Source organism: Papio anubis, chromosome 17 (genome assembly GCF_008728515.1).
Source record: "Papio anubis isolate 15944 chromosome 17, Panubis1.0, whole genome shotgun sequence".
Classification (NCBI taxonomy): Eukaryota; Metazoa; Chordata; class Mammalia; order Primates; family Cercopithecidae; genus Papio; species Papio anubis.
The window spans coordinates 21499640-21523346 of record NC_044992.1 but is presented as its reverse complement, the minus strand read 5'-3'; the positions used below and the strand labels follow the sequence as shown (position 1 = coordinate 21523346).

Below are 23707 nucleotides of genomic sequence, written 5' to 3'. Positions count from 1 at the left end.
GGTTTGTCTGAGCTCCCAGAGTCTCAGGACCTGAGGCAAGCAAATGGGTCCCAGTAGGATTCTCCCAGGAAACATTTGCCCTGCGTTTGGGGGCCTAGGTGTCATCAAGACACAGGCCCAGGGTTGGACAGAGCTGGCGTGCAACATTGCCTGAGGTCTTGGCAAAGAGCTTGCACCTGCTTCCTACACAGCCAGGGCCAGGCTGGGGCAGGTGGGCCTTCCTCTTTGGTGTACCCCCTGGCCATGCCTTCCCCACTCCCTATCCTACCTCAGCCCTCCAGCCCTGCATTTAGCCTTCCAGCCTCTGCTGGGGAGGGTGCTGGGGTAGGTGGGGTTCTATTATGGGGTCTTTTGCAGACCTATCCTCTCGGAGATAGGTGGTGGCTGGCCCCCTGGGCCCGGCCCCAAGAAGAGCTTTTTTTTTTTTTGAGACAGAGTCTCGCTCTGTCACCCAAGCTGGAGTGCAGTGGCGCAATCTCAGCTCACTGCAACCTCCACCTCCCAGGTTCAAGCGATTCTCCTGCCTCAGCTCCTGAGTAACTGGGATTAAAGGTGCCTACCACCACACTTGGCTAATTTTTGTATTTTTAGCAGAGGCGGGGTTTTACCATGTTGCCCAGTCTGGTCTCTAGCTCCTGATATCAAGTGATCCACCCATCTCGGCCTCCCAAAGTGCTGGGATTACAGGCATGAGCCACTGTGCCTAGCCACCAAGAAGAGCTTTCTTTTCTTTTCTTTTTGTTTCTTTTCTTTTCTGTTCTGTTCTTTTTCTCTTTTCTTTTCTTTCCTTTTCTTTTCCTTTCTTTTCTTTTTCTTTTCTTTTTTTTTTTTTTTTTTTTGAGACAGAGTCTCACTCTGTTGCCCAGGCTGGAGTGCAGTGGTGCAATCTCGGCTCACTGCAACCTCCGCCTCCCGGGTTCAAGCGATTCTCCTGCCTCAGCCTCCCTCCCTAGTACCTGGGATTACAGGTGCCCGCCACCACGCCCAGCTAATTTTTGTATTTTTAGTAGGGACGAGATTTCACCATGTTGCCCAGGCTGGTCTCGAACTCCCGACCTCAGGTAATCTGCCTGCCGGGGCCTCCCAAAGTGCTGGGATTACAGGTGGGAGCCACCGCGCCCGGCCTTCATCCAAGAAGAGCTTTCTAAGCAGAGGTCCCCCTTGTGGCTTCTCTGGGAGCTGGGGTTCATGTGTGTGCTTTTGGCTCCCACATCTGCCCCATCTCTTTTGAAACAGTGCTGCAGTGACACCAACCCCACCTGGAGGTGACACCTAGGGGGTGAGTCTGACGTGGGAGGGAGTGAATCCCTGACCCTCCGGAGACCACTCTGCAGGACCAGCAGTGCACACAGCACCAGGACATGCTCCACTTTGTCACCTGTGGAACCCAGGGCCTCAAACCACTTGGCATCTCTTTCAGCCAGGAACAGATTGGAAACAGAAAGGCACAGCCTGGACAGGGCAGCGACTCCTTCTTGCGTGAGGAGATGGGGGTGCAAAGAGGGAGTGGGCAGGCCTCAAGAGGCAAGGGGTCTGGGGGAGGGCATCCCCTCCATTCCTCTGGCCAGGGCAGCCTCTTCCCTGCATCTCTTTGGAAGTTCTCCTGGGAAGAGACCCTGCCCACCTGCTCCTCAGTCTCCCCAGTGGGTCAAGAAGTCTTCCTAGATGCCTCACTCTTTGGATTAGAAACTTCTCAGTTCTGGGTGAGGGTGGGAGGGACGTCACAGGCCCAGGGAATCTGCCATCAGAGTGGCCTGGCCGTTTTGCTTAGGGAGAGGCGGCCAGAAATGAAGGCTTGGTAGTGAGACCAGAAGGCACTTGCTTTATTGTTCCAGGACAGGGGACAATGACAAGCCATTGAGGGATCTGCTTATGCCTCCTCTGAGCCTGGGGCCAACCTCTGGAAGTTCTTGTTACCCCCAGGCCCAGGGTGGGCTGAGGTTCCCCCTTGGTGGGGTCAGGCTCATGGCAGGCACCTGGGCTACACCCCACAGCGCCACGGGTATCCCTTGTGCTTCCCGGGCACCCTCGGTCTGCCAAGCAGTCAAAGCGGGGGTGCTTTGCGGGGGTGCTTCCCTGCTACCCTGTGCCAGGCTTTTTTCCTGAATACCTAGGTTGCCTGAGACAGTTGGAAGTAACTAACAGGTGTTCCTCAACTTATGATGGGGCTACATCCGTAGAAACCCATCATGAGTGGGAAACATCGTAAGTCAAAAGTGGTTTTTGACTTCCGGTGGTTTCAATTTACGATGTGTTTATCAGACATAACCGTATCCTAAGTTGAGGAACGTCCTGAATGTGTATTGCTTTTGCACCATCCTAAAGTTGAAAAAGTGTAAGTTCCATCCTGGTGAACATGGTGAAACCCCGTCTCTACTAAAAAATACAAAACACTAGCCGGGCGAGGTGGCGGGCGCCTGTAGTCCCAGTTACTTGGGAGGCTGAGGCGGGAGAATGGCGTGAACCCGGGAGGCGGAGCTTGCAGTGAGCTGAGATCCGGCCACTGCACTCCAGCCCGGGCAACAGAGCGAGACTCCGTCTCAAAAAAAAAAAAAAAAAAGAAAAAGTGTAAGTTGAACCTTCGTAAGTAGAGTTAAGCCGGGACCTAAACTATGTGAACTTTTCTTTCTGGAGGGGGAGTGAGACTGTGGTGACCTGGAGGCGGCCCTTCCTGCACCCGGGACTGGGGAAAAAGGACATGTTCAAGTTTCTGAGGGCAAGGGCTTTTCCAAACACTGCTTCAGAATTGGGCTCAGTTTGGTCCCCGGGTAGATGTTGCCCCTCCTGTGTGTCACCCTGGGGGAAGCTGGACACAGCATGTACTAAGGATGGGTAGAGACTGGCTGAGCGGGTGCTGCCAATTAGCAGCTCCTGGGGGAGTCCACAGACAACCCAGGGAGGAGCTCTCTATCTCCTCCTTCTTGCTGGGCTTTTGGGACGAAGATGGGGGAATAAATACAGGGGGCTTCTGGGAAGGAAAGTGATGAGGGGGCCAGGCCTCCAGAGCATGTGGGTGTCAGAATGGGGGTCTGGGGGAATCTTTGGCCTGGCACAGGGCCTGAGCTTTTGGTAAGCAAAGCCCTCAGCTCTCAGTTGCCCCAGAAACGAAGTCGGGCTCTCAGTGATGGAGTGCTGGTTCCTCTGGCTGTAAGGTATGTGGGTGGGTGTACATCTGAATAACTGTGTGTGTGTGTGTGTGGGCGCACGAGGGCTTGAGGGTGGATGAGTATGAACTAGGAACAGTGCATTTTCTTCTTGCCCAGACACTTGCTCTTTGGGGGCCCTGGGTGAGGAACTGGGCCACCACATGGCAGAAATGTGTGAGGGGCAGCACCCCAGGTGGTGTCCTCTGTGCCCCCAGCTACCAACTAACACGTATGTTGGCTTAGTGGCACAGGGGACAGGAGTATTTTCCTTCCTTGACCTTTAAGGTGAGCCCGATGTGGGCGGCCAGCCAGGACTTCCAGACCAGGCAAATGCTGGAACTGATGATGCTGGGCACAGCTCATGCCAGGGCCATGGGCTTGGAGCTGGGGCTGAGGTACACAGAGGGGCCTGCAGAGGCCGGAGGGGGCGTAGGCTCCAGCTCCATAAAGGCAGAGTAGAGGGTGGTGAGTTGCAGGTCACCCAGTGCCCCGGAGCCCCCACTGCCCGGGGATGCCAAGTCACCTGCCCCACTGCCTGTCTCTGTCAGACAGGGCCCAGGGGGGAAGCTGTGGGGTGGTGGCTGGGGTGGCTGCATCGAAGATGATGTCGGGGATGAGGTCACCAGTACCAGGGGGTCGAGGGCCAAGCTGTCATCCTTCAACTGTTCCCACAGGTTTCCTAGTTGGGGGAGATGGGGAAGGAGAGAACAAGTGTCAGTGGGAGGCACCGGAGGAGTCCTGTCTGGCCCCTCTTACCCGTCAGTTTTCACATGCTGCAGAGAGCGGGGGTCAGGGTGACAGGTGCTGGGAACAGACCCCAGCACTAGCTTTGTGACCCCAGGCAGTTGCTGAACCTCTCAGCCTCAGATTCCTCCTCCCATGTAGCCCAATCTGAAAGCCATTGATCTAGAAGACCTCTGTGGTTCTTTTTGGGGGTGGGCATTGCGGAGGGGTTGATGCCTGCTGGCAGCATGGATGCCAATGTTGTGCACTCGAGAGTGAACCCTGACTCCTGCCTAGTCTCCCACGGAAGGTAGATTTGCAGCCCAGCTCAAGGAGCTTCCAGCAGTGTACTCTGGACCTCATGGGATGGATGGGCATGGCTCCCTGGGTCTCCTCCACTGCAGGGCCCAGGGAATGGGAGCAGAGCCAGGATGCACACCTGAGTCCAAGGAGCAAACAGTGCTGCCACCTATGCCATGGGACCCGCATCATGGCTGGCGAGGGCCTGGGGCTCCTGCACTGGGTATTCAGGCTGCAAGCTCTGGAGAGAGAGGGCCTGACTAAACCCTGGATTGGATTTGGCCGCCTAGATTCCAGTCCCAACTCTCCCTCTTTCTAGCTAAGTGACCTAGAGTAAGTTCTCAAGCCTCTGTGTGCTTCCATGAAGCAGGTTTAATAATCCCTCTTATCCTCTAGGCCCAGATGAGAAAGCACTTAGAGAGCAGCCAGCCTGATGCCTTATGCCTAGCAGGGGCTCAAGTAAATGTTTTTCATGTCCCACATATCTGTAGCTTCCTCTGAGGCTGATTGAGCCCTGCTCCCCACTTCTGGACCGGGCTGAAGATCTATGGGCACTTTTCTTTTTCTTTTTTTTTTTTTTTTTAGTAGAGACGGGGTTTCACCGGGTTAGCCAGGATGGTCTCGATCTCCTGACCTCGTGATCTGCCCGTCTTGGCCTCCCAAAGTGCTGGGATTACAGGCTTGAGCCACCGCGCCCAGCCCTGTGGGCACTTTTCTAATAATAGCTTCCCAAACCTGGGCTGTCTCCGCATCAGGTTGGGAGGTCTCTGAGGACAGGCTGCCTCCATCAGCTTGTGAATATTCCCTACCCCTGTGCATACAGAGAGTCTGAGGCCTGGATCATCACCCTGTTCCAAACCTTCTGTGGCCAGTACCGGGGCCTGGGGTGCACTGGAATTTAGATGGGAATGGGTGGGCTTGGCCATCTGCAGAGATGGAGCAGCCAAGATGGAGTGGAATGGGTAGAACCCGCCTCAAACTCCTATCTCCAAATCTCTCCAGAGCTTGCCCATCTCTGAGACCTTCCATTACTCTAGGGTAGAGTCTCTCTCCTTCTGCTTTAGAAGATGAACTCTGATAAAATGCAAATGCATCTGAGAATGTTCAGACTACTGGTCACTCACAATTGAGTATGAAATAGAACATGGAGCCCTTTGCAGTCTATCCAGAGCTGAAAGTGGTTTTTTGTTTGTTTGTTTCTGAGGCAGAATCTCACTCTGTCACCCAGGCTGGAGCGCAGTGGCGCGATCTCGGCTCACTGCAACCTCAGCCTCCTGGGTTCAAGTGATTCTCTAGCCTCAGCCTTCCGAGTAGCTGGGATTACAGGTGCGTGCCACCGTGCCCGGCTAATTTTTGTATTTTAAAATGGAGACAGGGTTTTGCCATGTTGGCCAGGCTGGTCTCAAATGCCTGACCTCAGGTAATCTGCCCACCTCAGCCTCCCAGAGTGCTGGGATTCTAGGCATGAGCCACCGTGCCCGGCCAAGAGTGGTTTGATGATGAGGTCAGTCGGACCACGTTTGGAGTACCAGGAGGAGGGAGACAGGGGCAAGGACATCCCTCTTTCCCTATTCTCTGGATGACAGAGAGCAAGTGGGCAGCTCTCCCTGCCAGGTCCAGCCTCCTCTGCTTCAGTTGACCAGAAACCCAGCCACTTGCAGGCTGTAGCCTGGAGACTTGGAGACGATGAGTCCCACTGCCAGGTGGCCGTCTCCAGTCCTGTACCACCTTCCCTTTCCCACCCCCAGCTCACCCTGGAAGTCGAAGTCAGTGAGTGAGGGATTGATGGCATCCAGGTCAGTGCCAAGGTCTCCATCTGGCAGCAGGGTGTCGTGCACAGTCCTGGCTGGGGAAGGCTCGGCCAGTAGCTTGGCACTGTGACTGGGTGGGGTGTGGGCAGGCAGAGGCGAGTCCTGGGGGGTGCCTGGCTGGGCCCGCAGCTCAAGGTGCCCGTCCGGCTGTGGGAACAATGGCTGCGGGGGTCCAGGAGGGGCCAGGCCTGGTGAGAGGTGCAAGTATGTCTGCCCATAGCAGGAGGGTGCGTGCCCCACAAGTAGGTCCTGCAGGGGGTTCTTGCCAGGAATGGGGCCTGGAGCTGGGTGGAGTGAGTGCAGCGGCGGGGAGAGGCCAGCTGGGGGTGCCAGGGGCCGGATGGGGCCTGAGCCTGCCAGCCCAGGGGGTGGACAGCCCAGGAGCGGGGAGCCCAGCTTTTCTCTCTTGTCTCCAATGAGGCTGTCCAGCTCTTCTGAAAGGCCCAAGAGAGAAAGAACACCATGAGACCTCCCTCCTCCACAGCCTTCCCCATCCTGGAACCGTCACTCAGGGCCTTGCCTCATTCTCCGATTCTCTTTTTTTTTAGCTCATGGGTACCCTGGGCCCTTCCTTGCGTGGCCCGGCCAGCCTCACCTGGCTTGGCCATGCTTTTGCGCACAGCAATGGGATCTTTCCTCTTCCACTTCTGCAGCTCCTCTTGCATCTTGTCGATCTTGGCCGGATTGAGGGCCCACAGGCAGCCCTTGCGGGAGGAACTTCCCGATTTGTTCTCCACCTTCTCGAAGCACTTGTTGAGGGATAGGTTGTGCCGGACAGAATTCTTCCAGCCATCGGGCGCTGTCTGCCAGAGCAGAGCAAGACAAGCATTCAGGCTGGGCTCAGGGAGCCAGAGCGGACTTCAGGTCTGGGTTCTAAAACACTCCTGTGCCTCCTCTGGGCACAGAGCTGCCGCCCACTCTGGGGCTTGTTGTCCTCCTCAGCACCCAGCCCTTGCTTGGTACCCTTTGGTGGTAGGGGAGGGATGAACAGGAACCCTGACCCCAAGTTATTTGCATCTCAAATCTGCCTTCATCCCACCCTCATCCCTGCCTGACCCCTCAGAGGACTGTCGAGGTGATTCGGAAAGCCAGGGCTGGTAGGTGCTACAGAGGCCTTCTGGCCCACAACACCCTCCCATCCGAAGCTCAGCCATCCCCAGTGGGTCTCCAGGCCTGTGCTTGGACCCCTCTGTGGAAGGGGGACTCACTACTCTAAGGTCTTGTGGCTGGCTTTAGAGAGGGGAATTAGGGGAAGAATGCTCCTCTCCCGGGTATGCCTTATCCCCTCTGGGACTAACTTGGGAGAAAAGAAAGATGGGCGAGGTTTGTGAGTGGGTGTGTGTGGTATGTGCATTGCACATGTGTTTGTGTGTCTATGTGGGTTTGGTATATGAAGGGACAGTGCGTATGAGCATGTGCACGCGTCCCTAAGTGTGTCTTCCTGGCATAAGCAACGTCTCCTGGCTACGGGTCCATGAATTCCTCGAGTGTGAGGATGGCCGTGTGTGAGAAAGTCTGTCTGGGTGTGACTGTGGGTAGCCATGATTGTATGATATGTGGGTGTGAGTGTTTGCATGAGTGTGCCCGGGGGGCGTGTCCTGGTGGGGAGGCCAGCCCTCAGGCGGTGGGGGGGATGCTCGTGCCAACAGAATAAACACCCATTAGGAGGCCTGGTCATGCCACCAGTGCGGTAATTGTGCCCAGGGAGGGTTGTAAAAACCATTAGGCTGACTCAGTTGGGTGAGAGGCGGTGGCGGGAGTGCCAGTGGGCCCCTGCCCGCCCACCTCCAGCTCTCTTCCAGGCTCTGTGACAGCCCTGAGCTCAGCGGGGGCTGACTGTGGGTAGGGCACTCGCTCTGGCCGGTGGGGCTCCTTTGCCCTCATTACCTGACCCCTCCCCCTTTCAGCCCAAAGTTTCTGCTTAATGAGGGGCAGCCACTCCCTCCTCCCCAGCTCACTTGCCCCAGGGAGCAGCCAAGCTGAATCATGCCCAGCAGAACTGGGTCCTGATGCCAGCGTCACTCCAAGTGGCTGGCAGGACCTGGTGCAGCCTATCTTGGGGGCAGCTGGCCTGGGGCAGGGAGCTGGTTGAGATGACCCCCAAGGCTCCCAGGGTCACCAGGGAGGATTCCTGAGCCACCAGACCAGCCAACTTGGGATTCACCTTCGACTCCCACCGCAGTCTCCACTAGGAGTTAAGGCCACGTTGCCCCATGGGCAGAGTTAATGGGTACTGGGGCCTTTTATGGCCCCATAAATCTGTGACTTTGGAATGCCAGGGCAGCCCCCACCCCAGTCACTTCCTGTTTGGAAGAGGGATGGTCAGCACTAACAATTATGTCCAGTGGCTGGACACTTCTCCAGTCCCATGTCCCTGACTCATGGTGCTATGGGACGCCTGCAGCAGCTGCCTTGGGCATGAGTGCTGGCCACTCCAGGGTCCAGTCTATCCTCACCCAGAAAAATGATCTTCATGTGGGAAGTGAGAGATGGAAAGAGGTGGGGAATCTTTGAACTAAGGAATTTCCTTAGGTGGGTCAGAGGGGAACTGTCAGAGTCAGAAGGAATCTATGTGCCAACTAATCTGACCCATTTTACAGACTGGAAAACTGAGGTTCAGAGAAGAAAGGGCCTAGCCCTGGATCACACAGGGAGGCAGTGACAGAGCTCAGCTTCCAACTCTGTCCCCCAGCTAAGGGCCCTGCCCAGGTCACCCCATAGAACCTGTCTCACAATCTGGGACCCATCCCATCCTCACAGATGCTTTCTCTCTGAGATCAAATGTAAACTCAGGAGTGAGGGAGTGATGCAAGTGGCTAACAACAACAGCTAGAACCAAAGGGAACAAAAAGCAGTTAGACCTCTTCACTCCTCAGCCCCATAAAACAGGGATTACACAGCTCCCAGGAAAAATAATTAAGCGCAGAAGATGGGATGTGGGGAGGGGCTGGGGGCCTGGCCAGGGGCTGGTGGGGAGGGAAGGCTGAGAGGACTGGGCTTTTCCCTCTCTCTGTCTTGGCCCCTTGAAACCCTAGAAGACCCTCCAAAAGCTTTAGGGGTTAGGGAGAGTTCAGCCCCTGACCTGTTGGGGTATCGGGGGCTGCCCTGAATTCAGGCTTTGATGCTTCTTGAATTCCGGGGATGACTCGCCTCCCTCCCTCTTTCCCTTCCAGAATCTCTGGTGGATCAACACACTTTTCCACTCCTGGCCAGACCACTCCGGCCATCTTGCCCACTCCCCATCTGACGGCAGCCCAGCGGGATAAACTTGTTTGAACATCAAGTCTCAAATTATCCCCAGGCAGGACCATAGATGGTGGGGGCAGGAATCACCCCCTGGCAGGTGGAGCTGAGTTCTGGATTACTTGGGTCTCAGCAACTGCCCACTGCCTGGGTGACAGGTGAGATTTGTGTCTACTAGGGCTTGGAGAAGGCACTCTTCACACGCAATCTCCGGTCTCCCCCACACCCACCCCAGGAGAAGGGGGTCTGTGCTGGAGGGTCTAGGGGGCGTGCAGAGAGGGGTGTGCAAAGCCAAACAGCTTGATCCAGTAACTGATTGCATCTACTGTGTGACCTTGGGAGAATGGACCACCCTGTCTGATGTGTTTGTCCACCTTGGGAGAAGAGCCCCTGTCCTGCCTCTAGAGAGGGAGGTGGGTAAGGCTTCCAGAAGCCCCTTCTGTGAATGATAGAAATGAGATTCTGCCCAAGGGGTTGGGGGAGAGTCAGGTGAGCCAGCCTGGGACACTCAAAGACTGGGAAGCCCACACCCCACTTTCTGGCAGAACTGCAGCTGAGCCTGCCACCCACAGAGGCAGATCTAATCTCACCTTGGAAGGCAATGGCTTCTTCAGCCCTGATCTCCCAGCCACCGTGGCTGACCAGCTTCTCCAGCCCCACAGCGTCCCAGGGGTCGGGGTAGCAATAGTGTCTCATTTCTTCTCCAACTCTCTCTTTCCACTTGGGGTAGGTGGATGCTCCCTGACGCCCATCGGTGCTAACATGTCCACCTTCCCCAGCAGAAGGTCTGACTCCAGCCTACTGTGCAACCTTGGATGAGCCGCTTGGGCTCTCTGTTCCCCACATGAAGTCCCTTTTGTAGGAACTCTGTCCTTCTGAGGTGGAGACAAAGGAAAGCATGGTGGGGGTAAGCCCCCTCCTGGCTTTCGTTCTAATTCTTCTCCCGCCTCCAGACTGAATCCTCTGGCTCAGAGAGTCCTGGCTTGTCCAGGACTTGGGGGTGATGGGATGGGGAGGAATCTTGGGCTCACCTTGAAGTAAGGAAAGTGCTCCGTCATAAAATTGTAGATCTCACTGACGGGAAGGCTTCCAGTTTTACTGTTCTTAAGGGCCATGAAGATGAGGATGCTGAAGACAGAGAAAGCCCCTGAGAGTCTGAATCTCTGACTGGGTCCCGAGCCCACCCCGAGCCCCCCACCACTGGCGAAAGGCTCTATGGGGTTGGAGTTGAAAGGGGAGGGAATGAGAAGGTGTCCATTAAAGTGGACATGGAAGTCAGGAATTACAGACGCGGGAGGGTCTTGCGGAATCTGAGAAACCTGGGTGGCCATCCTGGCCTAGTTACTCTCTGGCTGTGTGACATTGGGTGAATGCCTTACCCTCTCTGAGCCTCAGTTTCCTCAACTTTGAAGTAAAGAAAGTAATAGCTACCTCAGAGTTGTGAGGATGAAGGATGGTGCCTGTCACATAGAAGGCACTCATTAAACGGAAGCTGTCATTACTAGTCAGTCGTTAGCCAATTGCATAAACGTTGGAGAGTAGGGAGGGAACTAAGGTTTCTTGAGCCCCTGCAATGTACCAAGCACAGTACCTACATTCTCTTACTTAATCCTTCCAACAGCCTGAACTGCTGCCCCAAACCCTGACAAGTTTTTTCTTTTGATCTTATAAGTCTTATATTTTTATTTCTTTTTTATTATACTTTAAGTTCTGGGATACATGTACAGAAAGTGCAGGTTTGTTACATAGGTATACCCGTGCCATGGTGGTTTGCTACACCCGTCAACCCGTCGTCTACATTAGGTATTTCTCCTAAGTTGTCCCTCCCCTAGCCCCCCACCCTCAACCTGACTTTTTTTTTTTTTTAAGAGGAATAAATAGAATACATAGAGGCTCAGAGAGATTGAGTAACTTCCCTGAGGTTTCACACTAGTCAGTCCCAGAGCTGGTCTTGAACTCATTTCTGCTGGACTCCAAGGCCTGCATGTGTGTCTTTCAGTGAATGACCCTGCCTTTCACAAAGCCCTTCTCTGCACTCCTGGCTGATGTTTAAGTTCCTCTCCCTTCCCCTCAGCTCACACTAGCTGATGACCCGATCCCATGTACGGCCTGACGCATATTTGGTCAAGTGTCACTGTTGGTTGGAATGAATGAAGGGACAGATGGAAGGGTCTCCCAGACAGGCTGGGTCTGCTGACACTTAAGAGGCCAGCCCCAGAGAAGTCCCACCAGGTCTGGCAGATGGTGGATAGCTGAGTCACATCTGCAGGCCTCACCCCTATTTCCTTCCAGTAGAGCTTTGAGTGGGGGGCTTCCCTCTGTTTCTGGGGAGGGACAGGGAAGGCAGCAAGCATCTCCCCTAAATTATCAGACCCAGGCCCTGGGCTCTAGGAGGTGAGACCTTGGCAGGCTCACCCCAGGGCACCAGCATCTGCTGAGTCAAGCCACAGACATGACTCCCCAGGCTTAGACAAAGGATCAGAGGTGATCCAGTCTATGCCCCTGCCTCCATGCAGGAACCCTCTCTCCAGCATCTTCTGGAAGCCCACTGATATGATTTCCACCCACTGCCATTACTGGTAGACCCAGAGGATTCCATGCCTCAGTGTTTCCAAGGGCCCTCTCACTCCCCTGCTCCTGCCACCCCTGGAGTGTGAGAAATGTACCTGTAGGAATAGATGGGTTTTGGGAAGAGAGGCTGGTGCCCATCGGTGCTGGCCTGGGGTGCCATTCGCTGGTACGGATAGTGTGAGGAGCCCAGGTAGGGTACGGGGTAGCTGCTGCCACCTGGCGAGTACTGAGGAGGTCAAAAGGGGCAGAGTGATTGCCATGGTACCCAACCTTTCCCAGGAGAGCTCCCCTCCCCCATTTATATACATCCAGAGAAGGAGCTCAGGCCAGATTCTTCCCTCCTGAGTCATGGGCCCCATCACCCCCAGCGCAGAGCTCTCTGAGGGGCTGTGAGGAGATCCACACCCTGTAATTCAGGATCTCAGAGGTCTTAAAGCCCCCTTCCTCCAGCTCCTTCCTCTCAGCCCCTTAGATGCTCTGGTCGCCATGGTGATGGGATCCTGCAGGGAGAGTATGAAGTGAAGCCCTCGGCCCCTGCACCCTTCCAGGAAGGTGCTCCCGGTGCCCGTGCATCTCCTGGAGCAACTGGGCCGGAAGTGGGATGTCCAGCCTGGGTGTTTGCTGGGCACTGCCACGTTTTATGAGTTTCAGTGGCTCTTTGAAAGGGCCGGTCATGGTGGTGGGCAGGTGGGGGTAGGAGGTGGTTTTACAGCAAAGGGAGTGGCTGCGGTGCCACGGATGGTGTTTTATGGAGGATGGTGGTAGGAGACTCTGACTCCCCCAGCTGCTCCAGGCTGAAGAGCTCTTTCCAGGTCACCCAAGAGACATTTAGTGCCTGAGTCACCCTCTGTCCAGGTTCCATAAAGCCCTGGGTGCGGCCATCTTGTTGAGAGGGGGTGCAGACTGCAGAGGGCATCAAAGCGGGGCCAGGCATGGTGAGGTCATTTAAGGTCTGGTGACCCCTTAGTTCTTCTGTGGCTCAATCTCTGTCCCTGCCTCAGGGACATTCTCTACCCTGGGTCAGACCATGAGCCTCAGGATAACTTTGGCGGTTCCACCCAGGCCCCTCATGGCAGAGAGGATGTCCTCTCATGCCTTTTCTTTGCTTCCCTCTATCTCTTTCTTTTCCCTGCAAAGCTGGCAGTCTGACCCAACCCCTCTCCCTTGCCTTCCTCCCTGGCTTGGCTGAGATCAGGGCCAGTGCCAGAGAGCCGGGTGTAGAACCTGCTCCACAGGCAGGGCCTGTCTCAGTGCCAGGCTGCAGGTGGATGGAGCTGGGCGCTGGGCAGCCACTTGCTCTGTCTTGCCTGGTGACTCCTGGGAGCTGCCTGGCTGCTCTGGGGCTCTTTTCTTTCTCCTTTAAGACTCCTCCATCCCATGCCAGTGTGGGGCAATTACTTGGCATCCCGTACACTTGGGAGGAGCTGAAGCTGGGAGAGGAGGAAAGGGCTGAAGATGACAGGGACTTGGAGTCCTCTGGGTGGGAAGGTCCCCTAAGCCCACACTGGGTGCCCACGCTCTCTAGGCTAATAGAAGTTGGAGGCCAAGGTCACATAGCAAGATGGTGGCTGACTATACGGAAGCCCTTGTTCCTCACCCTGCTCAGCCTGTGTTTCACACCACACCCTCCTCTTCTCTTTGCCCCTCTCCCTGTCTGGGGCAGCTGTCCTCCTTCCCCTGTTTCTGGCTCACATCACAGCCCTGCCTCCATCTCAGCCCCACACTCTTATCTGAGGCCTCTCAGGCCTTGCCAGGGACTCAGACGAGCCCACCTCTGGAGGGGTGCAATTGCCTCTCTTCCCATTAACTACTCCTGCAACCTGCTGTGGCCCAGCCTAAGGTTCAGGGCCCTGCAGTCCTTACCTGCCCATCCTGGTGTACCCACACCATCACATAGACACCCACACACCACATACACACACACAATATCCTGACACCTGGGGGAAGAAGGCCCACTTGCCCCAGACCCACCTGCTGGAAGGGGGGCTGGGAGGAGCAGTACATATGCTGCAAGGGAGGCTGGTAGCAGAACATCCCAGCACCGCTCTCCAGAACTGGGGGCTTGACCTTGACCTCTGAACCCTGCTGGAAGAGAAAGCAGATGACTAGGTTAGGCCTTATTTTCTCCCTTCCTCTTTCCTGTGTCTTGAACCTTTATATAAAAGCAACCCCTACTCTGCCTCCCCCAAAGCTTATTCCTGGAGAACAACAGAGAACAGAGAAGGGCAGGGATTTTCTCAAGGGAACTCAGCAATTTAGTGGTAGAGCCGGGGCTGGAACTGACAGCAGTCCCTACGCCTCCCCTCACTGCAGGGGAGAGGCTGAGGCTGGGCTGTCCCGAGAAGTCTGGGGTAGGGACAGGGATCTTCTGGAATAGCACAAGGGTGCAGTGCTGACCTCACTCGACACGCCTGGCTCAGAGTCCTCAGACCCTCTAAGTAGGTGTGCAAAGGACACCAGGAAAAGGTCACAGCTCCAGAACTCTCCCTGAGGATCCATGGTGAGGGGAGCATGGGTAGTGGCCAGATAGGCTGGTCCAGCTGTGGCCCTGGGTCCCTTCTCTTTCCTCCTCTGTACAGCCCCAGGAACCCCCAGCAGGATCTCTGGATGGGGCTGGTAGCTCCTCTCTGCTCTGACTCCTGGCCATCCCTGACACAGAGCTTTGCTTCCTGTTCCAGGGGGTCTACACAGTTGCTGGCCCGTGTGAGCCCTGTGGACGCTCTCACGCTGGGCATGGGGAGCCTGCAGCTGCTGCTAGGCACGGTGGCCAGACCCTGCCTTCCCATGCGTGAGAGGCCAGCACAGAGTCCCAGGGCCTAGTGCAGAGCTCTCCCGTGAGTAGGGAGAGGAGGGTGTGCAGCTAGGCCCTGGAAGGTGGATAAGCCCTGGAGGAGGTGGACTGTGCTTCCTGGGATTACCAGGGGCCTTAGGAAATCAAATCTGGGCCCCGAGGGGCAAATCAGTTGTGGCCTCTCTCTGGGTGTGCCCTGGGGTTGTTGATGCAGAGATTGCCATAATCATAGAATCTCAGGCCTAGAAGGGCCAAGAGTACTTGTGTCCAACCCCTTCATTTGACAGATGATGGGGCTGAGCCCAAAGAGGGGAAGCCATATGCCCAAGGTCACCCAGCAAGTCGACCAGATAGCTGTGTGTCTTTGGAGCTTTTCTCCATGTGTGGGAGGGTAAGGGTGTGAACTCAATCTCAGCCTCACCGTTTGCAGGCTAGGAGACACCTTGGGCAAGTCACTTGGCCTCTATGAGCCTTAGTTTCCTCGTCTGCAACGTGAGAATGGTGGGAATTTTCTAGAGTGTTGTTGAGGGGATTAAATGGGAGCACTTGAAAGAAAGCACCTGGCAGAACGATTGGGAGGTATTATTGAGTGGAGGTTTGGGGGCAGTAGCTGAGATGATGGTGCCCTATCTGTAGGCTGTGGTCATGTTTAAGGGGCCTGAGAAGAAGCGGTCAAAGGGCCAGAATAAAGTCCTATTTTGGCCACACCTGGTAGGCACCCAACCACCTTCTCCATCTTCCTTCTAAGCCTTTGTTGGGGTGGCTCGGGGCTGGAATGGGGGCCTGTTTGAAAGCAAGAGGTGGGGGGGCTGGTGGGCATGTGGAGTAGGCACTGCTGAGCCTGCGCCCACTCAGGAACCTCCAAACCAGAGCTGGGGAGCAGGGAGCAAGTTCCCTTTAGCTTTTCTCTTCCCTAAGCAACAATCCCATGAGACAGGTAATGTTGACCTTACTTTTCAGATGAGGCTCAGAGAGGTTAAGACTTGCCCAAGGTCACACAGCTTATGGAGGTCAGGCTATGGAAGGACATGTTAACCTTCCAAGGTATTTCCAGGAATATACCCAGGCCCCACTCTGGGCAAAGAATGGGGCCGGGAAGGGTCCCTCCAGCCTTAAAGTCCTCTCTCAACTCTGTTTGCTAAGGCTGGGGAGGGAAAAATTGTGTCCTATGGCTCCTCCCCAAACCCTTTCTCTTGGTCTCTGGAATGTGTTTTTCTTGTCACATTTGCATATGGGCGTGTAGGTCTGGCTGGAGATTCTTGACACTTAAACAAACAGAGAGAAGTCACACACTGGAATCCTGACTCAGGAGCCTCTGAAAGCTGCCAGTTTCTTTAGCTTGGCCTGCCTTCCCCCGCCCACTCCCCTCCATGCTGGCCAGGCCAACACCCCCTCCCCAGTTGACCAGGAGGTCCCAACTCTCTGGTCTTGAGTGGCAAAGTCTGCAAAGAGAAGGTGGGACTTTGGTCTCAGAGGACTGACTCTTTCTAGGCTGCTAGGAACCGGGACAGCGGGGAGATAGGACTCTCGCTGGCCACTAGTACTCACCAGGACTTGGGGGCCATGCTCCTGGCTGGGGTAGGGGAGCCCGTTACACCAGGCCTCTGCTGAGAAGCCAGGCAGGAAGGCCTCGGCCTCCGCCACGTCCACTGGGATCTCCTCGAAGGCCTCCAGTGGCCCCGGGGTCTTAAAGGAGTGTCCATTGAGGGCCAGGGTGGTCTCGGCCTCCAGGAAGACGTCTTCATGGAAAGGCCGCTTGTACGGGTGGAAGGGCACATGGCTGCCCTTGAGGAATCGCCCGGGGCTGCTTGCTGGGGCCTCCTCAAAGCCAAAGCCAGGATACTTGTCTGAGGGCGAGAGCCGGAAGGGGCCGGGGCCGGGGCCGGCTGGGCAGTGGCCCTGGACTTGCTCGGGGCCTGGTGACGCAATGCGGGGACTGTGTGGGGGTAGTGAGGGTGTCCTCTCTGGAGGGCCGTCGGGCACAAATGATGAGCAGCTGAAGCCGGCATGCTTCTGGGTAGACAGAGAGTAGCGAGCCTGTGAGTGGAGGCTGAACCAGGCCTGGGGACTGGCTGGGACCCTCCTCTGTTCTGGGGTAAAGGGGTCTATGGCTGAGCTCTGGGAAGCCCCTAAATGGTGGAGAAGACATAGTCGGCTCTTGGGAGCCCCGATTTCATGAGGGCACCCTGCCGTGAAACCTGGGGTACCCCAAATCTGATGGGGCTCACAGTCCTGCCCTGGGACAGGCCAAGACTGAAGGGATGAGGAGTGACCCCTCTGGATCTCGGGGTCACTGAGGACTTGTTTGCTGGTGGAGGGGACAAGACAGACCCTAGGAGGTCCCTGGGGGCAGTAAGGTGACTGGTCCACCTGCTGCCTGGGCAGCTGCAGGCCTTGGCCTAAACCCAGGCCCGGATGCCAGGTACTTACACTCTGTGGGGCAGGGGAGCCTGGGAGGCCCGGCGCCTGCATGAGGTCCCCTTGGCGCTCGCCCTCCAGTCTGGTGGGGCCCGGCAGCGTGACGTCAGACTGCGGCGGGGGCAGTGACACCATCACCCAGTCCTGGCCTCAAAGAAAGCCGCCTGCCATGAGAGTGAGGACCAGCATCCAGGGGTGACCAACCCAGGTTCGCCACCTCCACCCCAACCCCGTCCTCGGGCTGGGACTCTGCCTCCAGTCAGCCATGTGATGAAAGAGAGAGAGGGATCCAGAGAGAGAGAGAGAGAGGGAGAGAGACAGAGAGAGAGACAGCAGAGAGAGCAGACCTCTATGGAGAAAGGGCAAAGCAAGCCAGGTAGGAGCCTCAGGAGGGGCTTGGCTGATCTCAGGCTGCAGCGGCAGAGACTGAACCAGTGAGACCCTGGCTCCCAGCTGGGCCCTGCCTCTGGCTCCTCAGGATCGGTCTCCTGTGTCTACAGCAAAGGGCCTGGCAAGGTGACCGCAGCAGGGGGTCTCCATTCAGTGACTGGGCAAGTTGGTGGTCCTGAGGGGAGAGTGAGCTGGTGTGTGGGTCAGACTCATGCTTGGGGTGGGAGCAACCGCCTGCATGCAGGTGAGTCAGCCCTCAGCAGAGGCTGGTCCTGCAGTGACCCATCAGCCTGGCTGACGTGACCACAGTGTGTAACTGGGGAGCCAAAGGTCCCTGGTTGCCTGGCGGCCCTGTGAGCCTAGCGGGTCCTGAGGATGTCACCACCCACACTGCAGCGCCTGGCAAGTGCTGTTCCACCTGTGTCCTCCAAACTCTAACCTGTGACTTTGTGCAGGCCACTGCCCCTTTCTGAGCTTCAGTTTCCCCATGAAGACCTAGGAGCTTGGGTACATGATATCGGAGGGCTTTTTCTGCTCAGACCTTCTCCAATCCTAGGGGAAACCTGTCCCTAACACAGTGGGGTGGTTAAGAGGACTCAGGCCTCAAAGCCAGGGTTAGCCCTTCCTCTCAAGCTGTGCCAGCAAAGCTCTCTGAACTTCGGTGTCATCATCTAACTGGGAGAGTGACAGGCCCTACCTCACACAGATGTTGTGAGTGTCAAACAAAATCATGCGCAGAAAGCATTCCGCACAGTGCCTGGTGCACAGTCGGTGCCCCATAAATGCCAGTTCTCATTATGAATATTATTGTGAGTGTGGCCCTCCTTTTTTTTTTTTGAGATGGAGTCTCTCTCTGTTACCCAGGCTGGAGTGCAGTGGCGTCATTTTGGCTCACTGCAACCACCGCCTCCCGGGTTCAAGCAATTCTTCTGCCTCAGCCTCAAGAGTAGCTGGGATTACAGGCTTGTACCACCACACCTGGCTATTTTTTGTATTTTTGTTTTTATTTTTATTTATTTGGTTTTTTTTGGAGATGGAGTCTCCCTCTGTTGCCCAGGCTGGAGTGCAGTGGCATGCTGTCAGTTCACTGCAACCTCCACCTCCTGAGTTCAAGTGATTCTCCTGCCTCAGCCTCAAGAGTAGCTGGGACTACAGGCACACGCCACCACGCCTGGCTAATTTTTGTATTTTCAGTAGAGAAGGGATTTCACTATTTTGGCCAGGCTGGTCTCCAAATCCTGACCTCAGATGATCTGCCTGCCTCGGCCTCCCAAAGTGCTGGGATTACAGTCTAGCCACCATGCCCGGCCTCTCACTCTTACTATCCTCAGTTTTTTGCCTTCCTTTACCACCTGCAAGAGCAATTCCTCTTGAATGTACTTCTCTTTGCCCAAGTGGTCTCTGATAAAAAGCTACAATTTGCTGAGGGTCGGCTCTGGGCTGGCCACTGTGTGATGGTTTTCTCGTTGGTCTATCAGAATAACCCTGTAAGGAAGGAGCATTATTGACCCCACCTTCCAGATGAGGATGCTGAAGCTTAGCGGAGTTACATGACTTGCCCAAGTCACCCAGGGGCAAGAACTCTGGTCTGCCTGACTGTAGAGTTTGCACTCTGCTTATGGTTTCTTCATTGGGTGGGTGTCAGAGTTGGGGTAGGCTAAGCTGGGAGGCCAGACAGCAAGAAAAGCATGAGGTGTACACTCACCCCTTCTACCCAAGACCCCCTCAAGTCGGAGCAGGGCAGCTGTGCTGTTCCCAGGCCATGTTCTTTCCAGAGCTCTGGGAGAGAGAGGTGGCCTCACTGGCCCCGTGGTACCCAGGCTGGGGTTGGCACATCTTTGCTGAATAAACCATCAATAAACCTCATTTGACAGAGCGGGTAACAGGGAAAAGGAGGGGAGGCAATTTGCCCAAAGTCCCACAGGATTTGCCCAAAGACCCCATGGGGGATCAGTGGTGGAGGGGCTGGAAGCCGGGGTCCAGGTGGGGGCCTGGTGGGAGACTCTCCCGCCCCTTCAAGAGTCCCCACCACCCCTTCTTGACGTCCTGGCGCCTGCTCACTCCGCAATGCTAAATGTGGCGTGACCGGGAAAGCGCCGAGCTGGCCGTAACGGGACACCACAGCGGAGCAGGCATGGGGCCCGAGGTGCGGGGCAGCCCACCTCCCGCTCCGCATCACTGCCTCTTGCTCCCTGGACAGCTCCTCCTGGACAGCTCGGGCCTGCCTGGCGGCCACACCTCACCTTGGCCCAAAGCTGCCTTCTCGGGAGGTGGTGCAGTGGGCTTGGCACCTTCCCAAGGCATCCAAATGGGAGGCTGGGGGCCCTTTCCTCCCCGCCAGATGTCAGGCTTTGTAATCTGGGCAGGGTGGCCACTCTCCTCCCTGCAGGTGGGGTAGCACAATAGTTTAGAGCAAGGATTTGGAGTCAAGCCCAGCTGAATTCCAGCCCCAACTCTGTCACTTTCTGACTGTGTGACTTTGAACAAACTGTGTAGCTCTCTGTGCCTCACTTTCTGCAGCTGGGAAATGGGGCACACGGACCCACCTCACAGGGTCATTGTGAGGATGGTGTGCACAAGGTGCTGGCACAGGGAAAATGCTCAAGGCCACGTGTCATACATCTGGCCTCTGTTGGCCAAGTGTGGCTGGGCCCAGGGGCCTTTGGCCCCAGGCTCTACAGCTTCTCTGTTGCTCTCGCTGCCTCAGGCCTGGCAGCCCTGGGGCGACTGGCTGATGACGAAGCCCCAGGTGGCAGCTGCCCCTGCTAGCCCTCCCTACCTGCCTGCCTTCACTCAGCCTGGCTTAGACTACAGCACTGCTGCCCTGCAGATGTGAACCTGGGGAGGCCTCTCTGAGCTCCAGCTCAGGCGTGCACCACCTCCTGAGGGTCTGGCCTGCCCGGAATGATCCCCACAGTGTTGGCCTCGCCCCATTCTTGCACCTGTTCCCTATTCCCCAGGACATCATCTCCAGCTCCAGCCGAGTTCCTGCATGTCAGAGGCCTTAACAGAGGCTTCAGTTCACAGCCATGACTTTCACAGCCTGGCTTGGCCAAACCATCCCGCTACCTCTTCCAATCCCCTGGGGCCAGGATGAGAACCAGGGAAGTTATGCAGAGTTCAGAGGCCCACCCCTTAATTTGCATGAAGGATGCAGAGGTTCCTACTGGTCTTCAGGGATTCCTCTGGGCAGGTTTTGTAAGTGGGGACTCCTGTTTTGGTGACCATGATGCCCCTTGGTTGCAGCTAAAGCTCTATTCTACAGGTGAGGCCCAGGGAACAGGTAAAGTGACTTTCCTAAGGCCACATGGCCCAGGAGAGAGGGGGTCCTCAGGGGCTGGTCAGAAGGCCTCTGACTGGTGTTTATGAGGGGCTCCTGTGCAGCACTAGGAAAGGCTCACTGCAGGAACCTGGATGAGGCTGCCTTGGTCCTGACCCTTCCCTGGAGTAACTGGCAGAGCCCCTGAAGCTGGATGACCTGGAGTCAGGGCTGGATTTGAATCACAGGAACTGTGGGACTTTGGTTGGGCATGATGCTTAACTTCCTTCCCCATGCCTCAGTTTCCTCGTCTGTAAAATAGGACTAATAAATACATTCCTCTCTGGAGGATTAATAAAATATTGCTTGTAAATAGCTTAACACACAGTACTTGCTCAATAAATGATAGCTATTATTAATAATTAGCAGTGGGACAGAGTTTATTTAAGGCCTGAGTTATGGGCTGAGTGTGGGGGAGCATCAGGAAGGGAACTCCCCTTTCCTGCCTTCTCCTGCCTCCTACCTCCAGGTCCTTGACATTGTCCTCTCCCATTGGCAGAGGCTAAACTTCCCTCTTCCTGACTCTCTGGCCTCAGAGGTCATTTCCGCCATTCCCATGTGGTAGAGCTAGTGTCTGTAGAAACTCCTGGGGACTTACATGGAGAGGAAGGGGGTTGACTCTGTTGTTTTGGATCTCTCGGGAGGTCTCTCTGCTGGCCCCAGTGTCCTGGGGCTGACATCTGCATTCAGAAGGGATCTTTCATAGAAGTCTAATCTTTATCCTGCTTGTTCCAGTTTTAGGGAGCACTGGAACTGGATAGAATGTGTGTGCAAGTATCAGCAAATTCCAGCACAGGAGGCCCAGTCAACTCTTCTGCTTTCTCAGATTCCAGGAGCTCCTCCAGATCACTCTCATAACCTGCCCCTTAATATGGGTACCCACAAACCACAATCCACAGCCACCTGCTTCCTGGCCGAGGCTCTCACTGGCAGACTGCCCTGGCGTCCCTTCGTCGCAGCTCCACATCTGCAGTGCACTCTAAAGTTTCCTCTGCACTTTTTTTTTTTTTTTTTTGATACAAGGGTTTGCTGTTGCCCAGGCTGGAGTGCAGTGGCATGACCATCACTCACTGCAGCCTCGACCTCCTGGGCTCAAGTGATCCTCCCGCCTCAGCCTCCCAAAGTGCGGAGATTACCGCGCCTAGCCTCTCTGCACTTTTGTATCTCTTGTCTCATGTTATCCTCCCTTTGCCCCGGAGGATAGGGGGCAGTGGTGTGCAGAGCCAGTTGGTAGGGGCTCATGAGAGTCAATTGTGCCCATTTCTTCCCAACTCCATGTCCAGTGAAATTGGTGGAGATCAGCCACAGTGGGAGTATTTGCCCATGGAAATTAGCAAATCCTACAAATCAGAGCCTTTTTAACATTATGATTTATTTACTTTTGAAAGCTGACTGGTTAGCATTTACCAACACACCACTGGCAGGGGAGCAAGGTCATTAAGCCCATTTTTTAGGGGAGAAAATTGAGACCCAGAGAGAAGAAATGACCTGCGCCGGGCTACACAGCTGACGGAAAACCACATCTGACTCTCAGGTCTTGAGAGCCACGACCATACCCCCAGACACTGCCTCTCCAGGGTGCACCCCTGGCAAAACCTTGACCAAAGACCTTTCAGCATCTGGACTTTCTGGCCACCTTCTGCCTGCCATGATCCTTGGGGAGTGGGAATGGAAGAGGTGGACTTGATCTGCCCTGGCATCAGAGAGAAGAAAGAAATGGCCCTTTGACATGAGTAGAGGGGATGGCGAGTGGGAAATTCCCTAGAAAGCCTGACAACAGGATCAATAATCATCAAGGATCCACACTCATCGTTACTGCATTCCTGCTCTGTGCCCTTCTCACAAACAGCTGGCCTGCGCCCCCTCTAACCATCAACATCTCCCCACCTATCAGAGAGCCTTCTCTTGGCTCCTTAGGACTCAGGCAGATGAGGCTGTTTAGGCGTAGGGGCCAGGGGACACTGCTGGCTGTGTGACGTTGGATAACTCACATCCCCTTTCTGTACTTCAGTCCCTTTATAAGTCAAATGAGCCCCTGAGTTATGGTATCTAAGATGCTGGGAGAGGCTAATCCTGTGGGGTGTGCTGCCTGGTGGAAGGAGTGTGCCCTGTGGAAGGCATGTACTTATATTGGAGTGTACCTGTGGAGAGTGCCTGTGGGGTGTATCCTGTGGAAGTGTGTATCCTGTGGAGATGTATAGTACTCTGTGGAAGTATGCCCCACTGTGGAAGGTGAGTGTGTGCCTCTGTGGAGGTGGCTGTGCCCTGAGTATGGCCGCCTGTGGCAAGAGTGCTCTTATCCTGTGCTTGGAGTGTGTCACGCAGCGGAATTCTTATACTCTCTGTGGAGGTGTAGCCTGCCTGCAGCAGGTATGGATCCTGTGGAGTGCCATATCCTGTGGAAGTGCTTGCCCCTGTGGAGGTATGGATCCTGTGGAGGTGTATATCCTGGCAAATCATGTATCCTGTGGGAGAGAGATTGTACACGTGTGGGGTGGTGTGTACCTGGAGAAGTGTATACTCTGTGGAAGTATGCCCACAGGTATGGATCCTGTGGAGGTATTAGCCATCCTGTGAGGTGTGTAGCCTGCAAAGTATGGATCACACCTGTAAGGAATTATATCCTCAGGAGGAGTGTGCCCTTTCTTGATGCTCTGCCCCACAACAGGTGTGTCCTGTAGGTATGGATCATTAGAGTATATATTCTGTGGAGGTGTGTACCCTGTACCTTGTGGAGGTGTGCCTATGCGCTGTAAAATTAGCCTGCCTGTGGAGGTATGGATCCTGTAGAGTGTGTATCCTTTGGAGGTGTGTACACCCCACTGTGGAGGTATGTGTATCCTGTGGGGGAATTATGTGCTGCCTGTGGAGGTGTGTACCCTGGCAGACATGGATCCTGTGCAGTGCTCCTTGCTCCCTTGGGAAATTGTGTGTACCTGGAAGTGTATGTATCCTGTAGCAGAGTGTGCATCCTGTAAGAGTGTGTAATGCCCTG

The 23707-nt window shown here is 55.4% G+C and overlaps 1 protein-coding gene across 4 annotated transcripts; it reads right to left on the bottom strand.

Moving 5' to 3' along the window:
- Positions 1 to 2589: 2589 nt before the first annotated feature.
- On the bottom strand, positions 2590 to 18252 carry FOXN1 (forkhead box N1). 4 transcript variants are annotated; one of them, XM_021928856.2, is made up of 8 exons: positions 17016 to 18252; positions 16134 to 16598; positions 13766 to 13879; positions 11890 to 12020; positions 10255 to 10351; positions 6576 to 6783; positions 5923 to 6414; positions 2590 to 3825 (listed from the first exon to the last, which is right to left on the bottom strand). In XM_021928856.2, the coding sequence occupies exons 1-8, from the start codon at positions 17136 to 17138 to the stop codon at positions 3506 to 3508; spliced, it is 1950 nt and encodes a 649-aa protein (XP_021784548.1). In that variant the 5' UTR covers positions 17139 to 18252; the 3' UTR covers positions 2590 to 3505. The 4 variants fall into 4 exon arrangements, with proteins under 4 accessions (XP_021784548.1, XP_021784549.1, XP_021784546.1 ...); XM_021928857.2 differs by having other exon boundaries at positions 13766 to 13876; XM_021928854.2 differs by having other exon boundaries at positions 16134 to 18252.
- Between the last annotated feature and the right edge of the window lie 5455 nt (positions 18253 to 23707).